The 14680-nt window shown below is 51.4% G+C and overlaps 4 protein-coding genes across 4 annotated transcripts; 2 read left to right on the forward strand and 2 right to left on the reverse strand.

Moving 5' to 3' along the window:
• Positions 1-5224: 5224 nt before the first annotated feature.
• On the reverse strand, positions 5225-7876 carry CCMA1212_005177 (uncharacterized protein; the record flags this gene model as incomplete). Its single annotated transcript, XM_073702450.1, has 7 exons — positions 5225-5654; positions 5701-6044; positions 6502-6706; positions 6773-7072; positions 7129-7332; positions 7399-7441; positions 7591-7876. The coding sequence occupies 7 exons, from the start codon at positions 7874-7876 to the stop codon at positions 5225-5227; spliced, it is 1812 nt and encodes a 603-aa protein (XP_073559151.1).
• A 1883-nt stretch (positions 7877-9759) lies between these two features.
• CCMA1212_005178 (uncharacterized protein) lies at positions 9760-10164 on the reverse strand (the record flags this gene model as incomplete). Its single annotated transcript, XM_073702451.1, has 2 exons — positions 9760-10035; positions 10099-10164. 2 exons carry the CDS (start codon positions 10162-10164, stop codon positions 9760-9762), a joined length of 342 nt encoding a protein of 113 aa, XP_073559206.1.
• A 640-nt stretch (positions 10165-10804) lies between these two features.
• On the forward strand, positions 10805-11698 carry CCMA1212_005179 (uncharacterized protein; the record flags this gene model as incomplete). The annotated part of the gene is made up of 2 exons (XM_073702452.1): positions 10805-11039; positions 11097-11698. The coding sequence occupies 2 exons, from the start codon at positions 10805-10807 to the stop codon at positions 11696-11698; spliced, it is 837 nt and encodes a 278-aa protein (XP_073559155.1).
• Positions 11699-12334: 636 nt separating this feature from the next.
• Positions 12335-13275, forward strand: CCMA1212_005180 (uncharacterized protein; the record flags this gene model as incomplete). Its single annotated transcript, XM_073702453.1, is given in 4 exon segments — positions 12335-12585; positions 12642-12774; positions 12789-12924; positions 12997-13275. The coding sequence occupies 4 exon segments, from the start codon at positions 12342-12344 to the stop codon at positions 13273-13275; spliced, it is 792 nt and encodes a 263-aa protein (XP_073558809.1). The 5' UTR covers positions 12335-12341.
• Positions 13276-14680: the final 1405 nt, after the last annotated feature.

Here is a 14680-nt window from a genome sequence, read left to right on the forward strand (position 1 = left end):
AGCCAGACTAGGATATTGATAACATTATCTTGTTGAATTCTGCGCCAAATAAATCTCGTAGATTGACCAAGGTAAAAGATAGCTGTGCTCTCCTAGTATCAATTGCACTTTACTCACCTGTCGTAAGCTTCCAGAGCAGAAGTAAGTCATCACCATCCTGCAAGCAAGCAAACAAGCAAACAAGCACATGCCTAATTTCTCCGCTGCGTCGTTGAAGGATCTGAAAGTTAGGGGTAGCAGAGTTGTATCTCTTGAAACTGCCCACCATCTGGACCTACCTACATATTTTGGATCGAGTCTCTGTTCGATCGTCGTCGTCGTCACTGGTGAACACTTCCCATATGGCTTTCTCAGTGGCTTTTGACTTGTGCCGTTGGTCTACTCCACTGGTGATTTCCACAATATAAGGTAATTGTTACAGTTTATGGAGTACGAACACACACAGCCATGAGGTGATCACTCAGGCAGTTGTGGAATATTTGGGGTCTCCTCGAGTACTTGTAATGAGTTTTACTGCCTCTTACCTACAAGGTATTTACGAGCGCAGCTGCCTTACCTATATCATCAGCTTATTTAGCTGGCATTATATGCAGCCTTAATTTACGATATCTGATTGAGCCCCCCTAAAACAATATCACGTCTACTTCAAGTTATGTTCTCGGGCAAGTTAAATACATCGCAAAGGCCTCGATCTTGCACGAAAGGGAGGTACTAATAGTGCGGGGTATTGTTACTGGGCCTCGAACCGTCCTCTCAAAAGATAAGTGGGGCCAAAAGGTTCATAGGTCTAGCAAGGAGGGCAGCTCCCGACCGCCTACCTGAATAGGAAACAGTGCCCCTCGCCCGAGGATCGGAGTACGGCAAAATTCTTTTTCTTATCCGAGCTCGTGGATATGATTCATATGATTCACCTCTCCATACCTACCTTTTACCTAGCAGACGCGCCTCTCTTCAGGACATCAGCTTGGACTAGGATCCAGGGACACATTGGCTACGCGGCGCCCTCCCACGCAGTACAGAACTTGCCATACTGTCGCGGCAATGGGGCTTCCCGATCCCACCGTCGACCTTCAATGGAGCAGCTACATCGGCGCCATCCACGAGATCTTCCACAAGAATGCCCTGAAGCATCCCGATGCGCCGTGCGTCACAGAGACGGCCTCCTCCACCACGCCCGAGAGGAGGTTCAGCTACAAGCAGATCTATGAGGCGTCCAACATCCTGGCCAACCAGCTCCGCGAGGCCGGCATCGAGAATGGCGATGTCGTCATGATCTTTGCCTACCGCTCCGTCGAACTCATCATCGCCTTCATGGGAACCCTTGCTGCCGGTGCCACCATTACCGTCCTGGACCCCGCGTACCCCCCGGCCAGACAGCAGATCTACCTTGAAGTCTCACAGCCAAAGGCCCTGATCACAATTGGCCGAGCCAGGGACGAGAATGGCACTTTTGCGCCGCGTGTGCAGAAGTACATTGACGAGGAGCTCTCTCTCAAGATCCGAGTGCCCGAGCTACGGATGAGCGATGATGGCCACCTTACCGGTGGCGAGGTTGACGGCAAGGAAGTCTTTACCAACACCGAAAGCAAGGCATCGGCGCCTCCAGATGTTCTCGTCGGGCCGGACTCGACAAGTATCCTGAGCTTCACCAGTGGCACCACATCCACACCCAAGTACGCGATCCAGCAACTCATCTAGTTTGGACATTAGCTGACTTTTCTCAGGGGCGTGTTGGGCAGGCATTACAGCTTAGCCAGGTACTACCCATGGATGGCCAGGACTTTCAACTGGACGTCGGAAACAAAGTTCGCTTGTCTCAGGTACTCTTAATCCTTTCGAAGATGCTACCCGTCACAACCCCCGCTAACCAATTGACAGTGGTATAAGCCATGATCCTATCCAGCGAGACATTTTCACTCCGATTTTCATGGGCGGCGAGCTGATTATCCCTGCTCGTGAGAACATCGCTCACGAAAGGTTGGCTGAGTGGTTCCGCGATCACAAGCCTAACGCGGTCCATTTGACTCCCGCGATGGGTCAAATCTTGTGCGGAGGTGCCAAGGCAGAGTTCCCTTCATTGAAGTGGGTTCTCTATGTCGGCGATATTCTGACCAAGAAGGATTGCGCTTCGCTCCGCAAGCTGGCGCCTAACGCGGACATTTGCGCTGCGTATGGTACCACTGAGACGAGCCGTAGTGTGTCATACTACCACATCAAGAGCCACGCCGAGGATCCGAATGCATTGGACCAATTTGGCGATATTGTTCCTGCCGGAAGAGGCATCGAGAACGTCCAGCTTCTCGTAGTCAACCGGGAGGACCCAACCAAGCTTTGCGGCGTCGGTGAGGTCGGCGAGATTTACTTGAGATCAGCAGGCTTGGCCGAGATAAGTCTCCCCATTTGCTTTTCTGTTGGGGCCCTGCTAACTTTCGACTTTACGGATATCTGAATGACCTGGAGAAGACCAAGGAAAAGTTCATTAACAACTGGTTCGTCGACAACCAGAAGTGGGTTGAGGCTGACAACAAGGTTGCCGATCCCGCCAAAGAGCCCTGGAGAAAGTATTACAAGGGCCCACGAGACAGAATCTACAGAACCGGCGACTTGGGTTATTTCCTGGATGATTCCGGTAACTGCGCAATCACGGGCAGAGCTGATGATCAAGTCAAAGTCCGCGGCTTCCGCATCGAGCTCAATGAGATCGATAGCAATCTGAGAGGACACAATCTGGTCCGCGAGTGCAAGACGCTGCTTCGAAGAGATCGCAACGAAGAGCCAACACTGGTCAGCTATATTGTGCCTGAGGAACAAGAGTGGCTCAAGTGGCTAGCGGAACGCGACCTGGAAGACACTGAGGAGCAAGGGACTGAGATCGGACCGGTCACTGTGTATTCCAAGCGCTTCCGGCCAATGCAAGCGGAGATTCGGGATCACCTCAAGTCACGATTGCCAGTTCACGCTGTCCCGACCTATTTCATCTTTCTGAAGAAGATGCCTTTGAACCCCAACGGCAAGATTGACAGCCCAAACCTGCCGTTCCCGGATGCGGCCCTGATCTCGGAAGAGGCTTCAGAGGAGGATCTAAAGAGATGGGAAGAGCTCAGCAGCACCGAAAAGGAACTGGCGGAGCAGTGGGCAACACTGGTCAATGGCTTGAATGCCAAGACCCTGCGGCCCGAGTCTGATTTCTTCGAGACTGGTGGGCACAGTCTGCTGGCCCAGCAGCTTCTTCTCAATATCCGCAAGAACATGGGAGCCAACGTCACCATCAGCACGCTGTACTCGAACTCATCTCTTCGGGCTCTTAGCACACAGATCGACCGCCTGCGTGAGGGCAAGGACGAGTCGGCCGCGGCAGAGGACGGCGAGGCTGCGTATGCCCAGGCACTGGACAAGCTGCTCGATAGCCTTGATGCCAAGTATCAGACGGCGGACCCTGCGGCACTCTCGCCGTCAGGCAAGACGACCGTCTTTGTCACGGGCGCCACGGGTTTCCTGGGCTCTTTCATTGTCAAGGACTTGCTCGAGCGCGAGAACGTACACGTCATCGCCCATGTCCGTGGAACGAAGGGCGTCGCGGCCGCCCTCGAGCGGCTCCAGAACTCGCTCCGTGGATACAGCGTATGGCAGGATTCGTGGGCCCCTAGGCTCAGTGCAGTCATTGGTGATCTAGCACAGCCGCGTCTTGGGCTTGACGATGACACATGGAAGACGCTCAGCGAGACCGTTGATGTGGTTATCCACAATGGTGCCCTCGTCCACTGGGTAAAGCAGTACAAGCATCTCGAGCGCAGCAATGTTCTGTCAACAATCGATGCCCTGCGTCTTTGCAATCAGGGCAAGCCCAAGCTGTTCTCATTCGTGAGCTCAACAAGCGTTCTCGACACGGATTACTACATCAAGCTGTCACAGGAGCAGACCAGCACTGGACGAGGCGCTGTCATGGAAGCAGACGACTTGATGGGCAGTCGCACCGGTCTCGGCACAGGATACGGCCAGACCAAGTGGGTAAGTATTCTCCCAGTTCCCCCTCTGCAGTGAGTGACATTTCATTCTAATGGACCACAGGTATCTGAACAGCTCGTCCGCGAGGCTGGCAGACGCGGCCTCCTTGGATCCGTCGTCCGCCCTGGCTATATCCTGGGAGACGCCTCTACCGGCGTCTGCAACACCGACGACTTTCTCATCCGCATGCTCAAGGGCTGCATCCAGCTGTCCAGCCGTCCGCACATCATCAACACGGTCAACGCCGTGCCTGTAGGTCACGTCTCTACTGTCGTCGTCGCAGCCAGCTTGAACCCCGTCCCGGCCGAAACTGCAAACAGCGGCGGCGACGTCGGCGTCCACGTCATCCACGTCACCGCCCATCCCCGCCTGCGCATGAACGAGTATCTCTCCATCCTGAGCTACTACGGCTACGACGTTCCCGAGGTGGACTACGACCACTGGAAGGCCCAGCTCGAGACCTTTGTCTCTGCAGGTCCTGTCCAGAAGGACGAGGAACAGAGCGCTCTGATGCCTCTTTTCCACATGGCGACGAACAATCTCCCCGCAACCACTCGCGCGCCGGAACTGGATGATCGCAATGCCGTTGCTGTCCTCAAGGCCGATGCTGACCGGTGGACCGGTGTTGATGAGAGTGCCGGAGAGGGCATTAGCAGGGAAACTGTTGGCCGCTTCTTGAGGTACCTCGCTGAAATCAAGTTCGTGCCCTGGCCAACTGCCCGGGGTAGGGAGCTGCCTGCTATCAAAGAGGGTGTTGTTGAGGCGCAGGCGAGATGGGGTGTTGGAGGACGTGGTGGTACAGCGTAAGGGGAGGGAACGGGGTTTCAAAAGTCAAGTCTAGATGGTGAAAATGTATAGATTCAATGTGCTGAATAAACACCCTCTATCAAATGATGCCGCCTTCTGGCTTAGCTACATCCTCAACTAAACTTACAGCTCCACCGTATGCTGCAACAAGTTTGTATCCCCTGGTGGAGATGACTCAAAGTGAATCAGCTAGTCTTGCCTGCCGCCTTGTTTCGGTCCAGGGAAGTCTCGGATCCCGCATCCTCTCCAGTTCAACGCTTAAGTCAAGGCGACAGATATGCGCCACCAGAAACGAAGACCGGGGCCATCATGTCGTTTTACGTCTAACGACAACCTTTATCCTGACCTATTGGGTAAAGCCCAGAGTCAATGCTTATTCACGGCTTTCTCTCAAGCATCTTGTCGTGCTGTGCTACCCGTAGTTCTGTTGGACAGAGGCGGTGACTTCAGCATCGAAGGCCATGACGTCCGCTTGCAGTGAGGCGAGGTCGTTATCCGGTCCAAGGCCACCCAACAGATTCGGGCGTGCAAGAAGTGGCAGGAGAAAATTAAAATGCAAACCGGTTTCCTCATCTAAGTTCCAGTCCATAGGCTCATGCTCCAGAATTTTCCGCGTAATTGGATCAAACACCAGATCTTTGGGCATCAGATGTCGATATACGCAAGTTCCATCAGACCAGAAAACCTCTGCCTCCGTCTCTGCAAAGGGGACAACGTTGTACGGGAGAGTACGGTGAGAGTGTTTCTGGGCCACCTCGTTCCAAGCGGCGATGATTCGCGCCTGAGCCACCATGTCCTCTTCCAAGCTCCTCAGGACGATACTAGCTCGACCGTCCTCACAGCTGTACCGAAAGATGTATGCGCGGCTTTGCTGAGTGTCGGCGATACAGGTCCCCCAAAAGCTCGATGATTTCCAGTTGGGGAAGCGACAGAGCCGCTTTGGCTGCAAGAAGTACCAGGGATCTGAATCTTGGTCTGCTACTTCCTGGGTTTGGGAGTGAACAATGCAGGATCATGCGTCTTAAGGAGCTCTCAGGCATCTTGGTTGCTTCTCCCAGTTTTATGATGGACTGAAGAAAGGCAGCTGCGTCCATCTGCCATGGCGGGCAGAGCTGCTCCAGCCTTTGAGAAACCTTCGCCATCTCCCGAGGCAGGTGGGCTTGAGCATGCAGAGGTGCTTCAGATCCTACCTCTTCGAGGCCATAATCGCGCTCAAGCTTCGGGATCTCGCACTGCGTGAAGGAGAGTTGGCTCAATGTTCTCGGCAGTGAGGGCAGTAAGCGTAACTGGAAGCCTGGGAAGGGGCGTTGGCTTCGGTCAACACTCGCTGGGAAGTCTGGTTCCATGTTACATACCTTTCTCAAAGGAGAATTGCTTATGAGGCTCAACGGAAACAGTCCTATCTAAGTGGAACCACTCCAATGCCACGAAGCTTAGTTCAAGTAGGCAAGACAGTGTCCCTACGTGAATTTTCCTGCGGAACTGTCTGCGCATTACCAGTCCTTTGATCACGGGCACGGCGGGAAGGCTCTTGTAGCGACTGATAAAGCGGCCTCGCTCACCCCTTTGTACAAGACGGAGCGGAGTTCCCTGCAGCCTTTTGACATGCCCGTTGTGCCACGGTGGAGAGGAGCCGAGATGATAACGATGGGGCAGCGGAAAAGGTTTGTGTATTCGGTGAAAATGTACCATTCCAGGTGCGAGACCAAAGTCTTCGGCGTAGTGAAATGGATAACCGTCCTTGATCTCGCATCGACTGAACCGATGTTCTGTATCGCTGGGTGAGGAAGCAGACAACATCAAAGCCAGTCCCTGTGCCCCATGTCTCGCAAGGTCCCAGAGCTTGAGGGTCCCTAGGAGGGACATCATACACGTCGTAAATATCACGTTGTTGCTGCAAAGGTTGATTAACATCGAGTGGAGCAGTATCTGAAGTTGGAGATATGGACACCCAACATACCGATGCTGTGTCGCCTCATCTTCCGATTCATCACAATCCGGACACTCGTACACTGAGAGTTGAATCCGAAGCCAGAGTCTTCGGATATACCCCAAACGAGCGTCATGTCGCCTCATGATTGCCTCAAACTCGGCGAGGGAGTCAGGATGAAGGACAAGACGCCGAAATGTTCGAGTCTCAAAGAAGGCCTGCCATTCCCTGCACACGGTAGCGAGCTGCGCCAGCTTTGGGGAGCCCGGGCCATCGTATCGTCTTCTTGAGACGGGCAATGCCACCAGGCTCAGTATCATTGAGCGCAAACTATCTCAGGAAGAAGGATTTGAAGAATTTATTGTATATTGTATCATTTGGCGTACTTCAACTGGAAGGGTGGCCCACGAAGCAACCTTTGGTGATTGACGATGGCGATTCGACCTGCATGGGGGGCAGTCGCTGCATCCAGCGCGACGGGAGACATGTTCCAGAGCGAGTGTTTATGCAGCCACGGAATGGAGATGATGGAGTTTGGAATGGCAGGATGAACGGATTCTTCCTCAAGGTATGAGAGGTTCAGAATGATGCTGCCATATGAAAAGTTAATTGTGACTCGTTGCTTCAAGGAGGTTCAGGAGGTTGGCTGCACTTACCTGGGAATAACGTACATGCCTGTGGCTGTCAACTTCCTCACATCTACCGTCCCTTTCAGACTTATGGCTGGCCCTCAAGCTATTTGCAGTCAATGCAAAACTTTCTGATTACTGATTTGTATTGCTCTGTTGAGTAGATCTTGTAGTCGGTCGGAGGTTGTTTGTTGTTTGTTGAGACTCCCAAAACTCAACCTTCTCGAGTTGCAATGACACCCTTTGCCAACACAGGCTGATGAGTTTCCCCAGATCGCTCGAGACTCGCCCGGATTCCTGTCAGCAGCTGAGACAATTGCTCGGCCATGTTCGCCGTAATGTCCTCAACAGTCTGTTGCTGGTGTGGCAAATTGATTGAGCCCGGGAGCTCAACCAGTGTAGGCATATTTGCTATCAGTCGGGATATTTCAATCGTCACGACATCTCGCGGTGCAGACCCTTGCGGCTCGGGCTTTCTGCTAATGAAGATGGCGCGCGCTCGCATTCTTTCGCATAGTCACTGAGAGAAGCTGCGTCTGTGTTTCCATCTCTATGTCTATTGTCCGCTATCTGAATCTGTTGTCTAGTGTCTGGCCTTGAAAAGCCTTTGTCTGCCCTCGGAAGACCAGCTACTACTAAATTTAGACCAATAGAGATGCAATCAGTATTACAACGAAGACAGAAATTGGCCTTGATGCTTGTATATCGGCCATAGTTTTTCGAAATGGGAATACCGAAATGAGCATCGAGGCCGGAACTCCTGCCAGACCATGGATCTTGATCAAGCTGCAGTAGCCTCTAATAACAAGCCGAGGTAGCTTCACGACCCTAAACACAGCGGACTGCAGATTGTGCATGAGGTTCCGAATGCGCTGTTCATCTTGATCTAGGCACCGTCGGCAGGTTCGCCCATCTTGCCAAAGGCTTCCCCTATATCCATTGTTGTAACGTTGAACGGCGTTGCACTGACGATGCTGCTTAGAAGAACAGTAAGATCGTCGAGATCTTATATGATCGCACGGAGTAGGATTGTAGCCCAAGTCCTTTTTGATACGAGTATAAGAGAGCAAAGGTTTGAAGTGAGCTTCTTCGCACGTGATGGCGAGAAAGTCCTTCAACGGCGCGGGCTTGCCGACCCGGGCCGACTCAGTCAGTCCCTGAGGGAAATACCCGTATCAACTCAGCGGTTGAGACCAGCTAGGTAGATCTGGTTAAAAAGGGCTTCAAGAATGGGAGAGCCGAACTAAAACATTTCACAGGCGTTATGCCGAAGCTTGTGGAGGGGACTCAATGGAAGACTGGTTCAAGTCCCATCCCCACGAAGTCGTGCCAGGCGGATTGTATGGATCGGAAGACACACTCGCACGGTTAAATGGATCAGTCAGTGCAACTAAGCTTATCGTAAGGATTTCGGATACATGCGGCTTAGATCCTTCGGATTGAGCTTCTGGTGGCATCACCGATCAGACTACACGCTCCTTCCTGGCTGTGTGGCACTTGGGGGATGAGACAAGGGGCCAGAGAAGGGCAGCATCTTTTATCACGTAATATCAAACACTCAGTACAAATCTCATACCTTGACAACGAGCCCTAATTTACATCCGTATATCATCACTGCCTGTACGAAGTAATACTGCTTTGAGTTTACGCTGTACGGAGTATGCTACCCCGATATGTTCTTGGCTCCATTGCTTGGCGTGCAACTTCTCTCCCCTAATCCCCCAACCATCATGAACGCCGGAGGAAAGTTATCGAGGCCACCTGCAAATTGCCACTAAACTACAGGTTTAAGCTTAGTGTCAACTCCCGTTTATTTGTCGATTCATTTGTCTCTCTCCGTCTAGTCTATGGGGTCCCATGTCCTTTTCTGGAGATATCAATTGCATCCCCGGTACGGAGGATTGCGATTAGGATGCCAACCCACCATGACTGCAGCCCAGTCAGACGACCCCTCGCTCACAATGGATCAATCTGGCAATCCTTCCGTTCTTTATCCCACAAGTGACGGGCTAGCTACTCCGTGCAGTTAGGGACGGGCTGACAAGGTTGATGCTGGCCTTGGGGTTGGAAGAACAAAAGAACCAGACGCTGGCTTGCCACGTACAGGCAACATTACACAATGAGAAACTGGAAGTGACAACACATGCGGTGAGCTCGAGACACAACGCTGAAAGACGGCGAGCTATTGCGCTGAGATTGATTTGTAGTCGAGCAACCAGCATTCCGCACTGCGCAGATATGAGCCTTAGACTGTATGGAGTATTACTCTTGCCATGTTTCCTGCTTAAAAAATCTGATTCAACAAGGCCTTGACGCTTCACCAGGCCCAAGCAAGAACGTGACAAATGGCCACTTTGAAATCGTGTTAGGTAGACCTTCGAGTGCTATTTACTCCTTCTTCCACTGGTAGCTAGCAACAGCGTCAGTGCTGGCAGTGTCTCTTTTCTCCTTCTTCCACTCGTAGCTTGCAACACCATCGGTGCTCTCGGTATCCTTCTTCCACTGGTAGCTGGCAACGCCGTCAGTGCTCTCGGTATCCTTCTTCCACTGGTAGCTGGCAACGCCGTCAGTGCTCTCGGTATCCTTCTTCCACTGGTAGCTGGCAACGCCGTCATTGGTGGCAGTGTCCTTCTTCCATTGGTAGCTCGCAACGATGTCAGAGTCCTAGAGTTACGTGTAAGTACTTGAGGACCTGGACCACGGAGAAGTTGACGAGAAGAAACGTACAGGGACGGGAGCAGCAGTCACCGAAGCTGCGAAGGCGATGCAGCTGAGAAGAACAGAAGACTTCATCTTGATTTGTGTAGTGATGGGGAATCAAGAAGATATTTGACGGTAGAATGCCTTGTATGAGACACAATCGGATGGAAGCGTTTAGGGTGGCATTGGCCTTCCTTTAACATTCTGGGATCTTACTACGCCTTACGATTACATGTGCTACTTGTATATGACCACCAACCTTAGCAGCCAGTGGAAACCTCACAGCTAATCATATAGAATGTGGGTAACAGTAACTAGGTCTGCCCATCATGGCTTTGCAACTTGTAGAAGGTGTTCCGTCTTGCCAAGGTGAAAAGCCCGGAATCCGTGGGCTTGCCCGCACAAGGCGCTGACATTCTCCAATTAGAAGGTGAGAAAGATCGGTATGCCTAAACGTCGATTTGTATGACCATCTGCAGATACCATATGAGGGATCCCAGCAAAGCCGTATGCATGATACCGCAGTTGAAGTGGGAGTCGACAACATGTACCACTGAGTATGCATAAACGATGACACGCGGGAACGAGGGACTAATCCGTCGGTCCACACTACTGGATCTTTTGTCAACAAGAATACTTGGGTGATCAGAGAGCCTTTGATTCAAATCTACGGGTTCAGACAGAAACACGATAACTCGCAACTGTCATTGGAATCGCTCGCAAGTTCATCGAGATGGAAGCGCAGAGAGACCGAGATGACAGCTCTCTTGAAGAGTCTGATCCCTTCTTGGGTATCTCAAAACACCCAAAGGAAGAGCCACAAGGCCAACGACGGCGGCGTGATATACTAATGTATTCTCTAATCCTGCTGCTTGGGCTCTCTCTGGGATCTCATGTCTTGACGTACCTCTACATCCACAGAGCTCCATACCTTGATGCAGCATGCGTACGGCACACGCAACAGAACCGTAAGTCAACTTTCCTTACGCTCTCTTATGAGGCCAATCAGCTAAATTGCTTTTCAGCTACTCCCATCGATATTCCAATCCACTATCATTCTGTTCTTTACGATGGAACATTTCTCGCCAACTCAACCTCTGTCTTCCGTCTTCCTCCCTCGCCAGAGGTAGACGCAGCATGGGAAGGCCTCGGCACCACGTCAAAGCCCCTGGTATTGTCCAAGCCTCAAGCAATCCGCGCGGGCATCAGTCCAGACCATCTCAAAACCCCTTCCGGCGACTTCCCGGTTTTGTTCGAATTCAACCACCACCTGCACTGCCTCAACATGATCCGCAAGGCAGTCTTCTTCAATTACGACTACTACTCCAGTCCCGATTTTCCAGGGCGCCACCTTGGCAAGGACGAGGAAACCATTTCCAAGCACGTAGCGCACTGCATCGACATGCTTCGGCAAGTCATCCAGTGTAAGCCCGACTTGGGGGTGTTTGGCCAGTATTGGGTAAAGGACCCGGCTCAAGGGGTGGACGGATCTTTTGTCGACTTCAACACGAACCACAAGTGCATCGACTGGGAGCCAGTCAGAGAGTGGGTTCAGACACATCAGACGCTTGAGGACTTGGTGGTGGAGTTGCGAGAGGGTGACAAGATTCTTGATATTGCGCCGTAGGAGCGGGCTAGTCGGGACAACCAAGACTTTGTACGAGGATAAGAGACGAATCATGTATGGTGTTCAGCACTACATGCAGATGCTGTAAGATGATGCAGGGTTGCAGGTTCTGATCAAAGTTGAAAACTGGTAATACAGTAACACACATCTTACTGTAGCCGTTGATGGATCTGCTCCTGGCGTTGCCCCCATAAAGTCCTTGTAGTCAAGGCGCACTTTTGCTAGTCTCGACATCAACCAATGACCTCTGGGGCGAAGATTATCGTTCCGTTGGCAAAACACACTTACACGAGTGCTACGATAGTCCGAAATCTTGGGAGAAACTGCACGTTAATCCAAGGTTCTACCCGCCACTAATGCAGGCGTGGTTCTCTCCCAGGCGTTTGCCAGAACTTTTGTATCTGCAGGACAAACGACGCCGGTGTAAGCCAGAAGAGGGTCCCCAGATTCACCCCTCGGTAGGTGTTTACAACCAGCTTCCTTTCTTGGCCGAAGCTCCAGCTGATGATGCGCTTACTACAAGATCACATACATAGTAATATCTCCGACGGTGCTTGGCACGTGAGGTCGATGGTAGAAGACGTTTGAGGTTATGAGACTGAGGATCCTCTGAGCTTTTATGGTCTAAGGGTGAAGCGGCATCATGTCTCGGCGAAGCTCTGGTTCAGAAGATGAAGACACGCTGTTGGGCTCCAAGAGTGAGGGTCCCCCTCTCCAGCGGATGGAGAAGAGGAGGGCAAATCTCACCTGGATTCAATTTGCCCTCGTCGCTTTGCTGAGCTCAGTGATTTCCGTTGCAGTGAGCCTCATTGTGTGGAAGGCAGTGCAGCCGAAAGCCGGTACAAGGGAAGACGTAAAATTCCTTCCCGGACTGGATATTCCTCCTCGTAAGACGAACTACTATCATGAGATCTCCTGTGTCTCTGCTAATTGAGAGTTTCAGTTGGGCCAATACACAAGGCGTTTATGCCCGAAAGGGTGTATGATGACCCACGAACGGAAAATGGTCACGCAGCGTGGATGAACCTATTTCCAAGTGAATCGCAACTTCTCATTCTCATGAACCATGACACAACGTACTAACGAATAGGCATACAGAGGGAAAAGGATACGTCTTAATAAAGAACATACAGGCTGCAGGCCCGGTGCCCGACTATGTCCAAGGCACCAGCACAGATGGCACAGGACGGTTTTCTGTCGCTGTATTTCACCAACTGCATTGCCTGGTACGTCACTTTCATCTGCAATAGATTTACTTGTAGTGCTTCATGACAAAGCTGAACTCATAATCCTCGCAGTATCTACTCCAGTCCGACCTCTTCGAGGCCTTGGCAGCCAACATCACCGAGCCGCACTCCCACACACTCCACTGCTTGGACTATCTCAGAGAGAGCATCATATGCGCATCAGACTCCACGCTGGAGCCATTCAAACCGAGCTTTGACACTGCGGCACCCAGAAAGGGAGTGGATGGTTATGGGACGCCGCATCAGTGTCGAGACTTTGGGAAATTGCGAAACTGGGCTGAGCGGTTTCGATATAACGACAACCAGGGTTTTGAAACGTACGAGGGGTAAAATACAGAACCTATGGAAAGCGGATATGAGGAGTCTGTAGCCGTATCATTAATTTTCGAAAGAAAGCCCCTGGCTGCTGATTACTCGCGGGTTCTTCGACAAAAGCTTGAAACCCCCGCGATCACCACACCAAAAGAAGCTTTTGATGCCTCTATAACACTCCCCTAGGTAGCTGCAGATGCAGCCCCCACGGTGGCAGGACGGTATCGGAATCCAGATGGCACACAATGTAGACTTTGAATCTCGGTTGGCCGCCAAGATTTAGGAAAAGACCCTTATACCAGCATAGGTTGGTAAAGAGGCATGAAGCCTCTTTGGTTATTGGTTGAGCTGAGGATCCATGCCGGGGCTGTAATCTGGTTGGAGCCTTACCATCCCTCTAGGAAGCTCCATCTACTGTATTTAGATGGATAGATCCACGTAGGGCTGCTCGAGGTTGGTCTCTCGGCATCTATGAGCCGAATCCCACCCACGAGGACCCAGTCGAGGTACCAACAGGGGTTTTACTAGATAACCAACAGGAGAGATGCATTGAATATCGACAGCAAGGCCCCTGATTGGCTTCTTAGCGTAGGGTGTGGTGTTCGTTGCTGTGAACCAAATCACCCTCCTCGTTTGTCCATCCCAACGCCTCAGCCCTACCATCCGCTCATGGCTCATCAAGCCTCCCCCTTTCTTCCTTTCAATTCCCAACCCTCTGCTCACAGATCTACTAGGCACATGAAGCGGTTGAGCTCGCCTTCCAAGCACATACGACCATAGGTAGTGGAAAATTCGGGGTCCCGTCTGCTCCCCCATAGACAAGCCACTAACCGGCAGATTAGTAGTCAGGTGGGTGACCACTGGCGAACACCGGCTGTTGTATGTTTTCCTTTTTGCTGTTGCTTCTCATTAGATGCTAAATGAGATTCTCTTCTTCTCATTATGGTGTGAATTGCCAAGTCGTATCGTACCATTGTGAATATCTAGATGTTGCTAAACTGGACGTTGTTGTCACCTCTGAATGAATTGACAAACACACCGAGCTTCCAAACTAAACCAAAGCTATCGAAATGGAGACAATATAACAATGTCCTTATCTAGCCCGGTCTAAATGTGGCAGAAAAGTGAAGCTGGTTTGTGGGCATTCTTTGCTATTCATCACGTTCCCAATTCACAGGTTGATCATGCCTCGGGATATGTATGTATATGATATCGACATACGGAAAGAAAGCTTTCTCTAAGGTAAGAAGATGATTAGTGTTCGAAGTAGTGTCGTACATGTAGCTACAATGAGGTGCCTATGGAGTAACTGCACATACATAGGTGTTGATGGCTGCATGGAACCAACTTTATGACACGAGAAGATAGCGAGCGAATTATATCAAGCGTTAATGAGATGCTGAAAGAATATTATCACTGCTAG

This window comes from Trichoderma ghanense, assembly GCF_004382785.1.
Source record: "Trichoderma ghanense strain CCMA-1212 chromosome Unknown scaffold_5, whole genome shotgun sequence".
In the NCBI taxonomy this organism is placed as follows: Eukaryota; Fungi; Ascomycota; class Sordariomycetes; order Hypocreales; family Hypocreaceae; genus Trichoderma; species Trichoderma ghanense.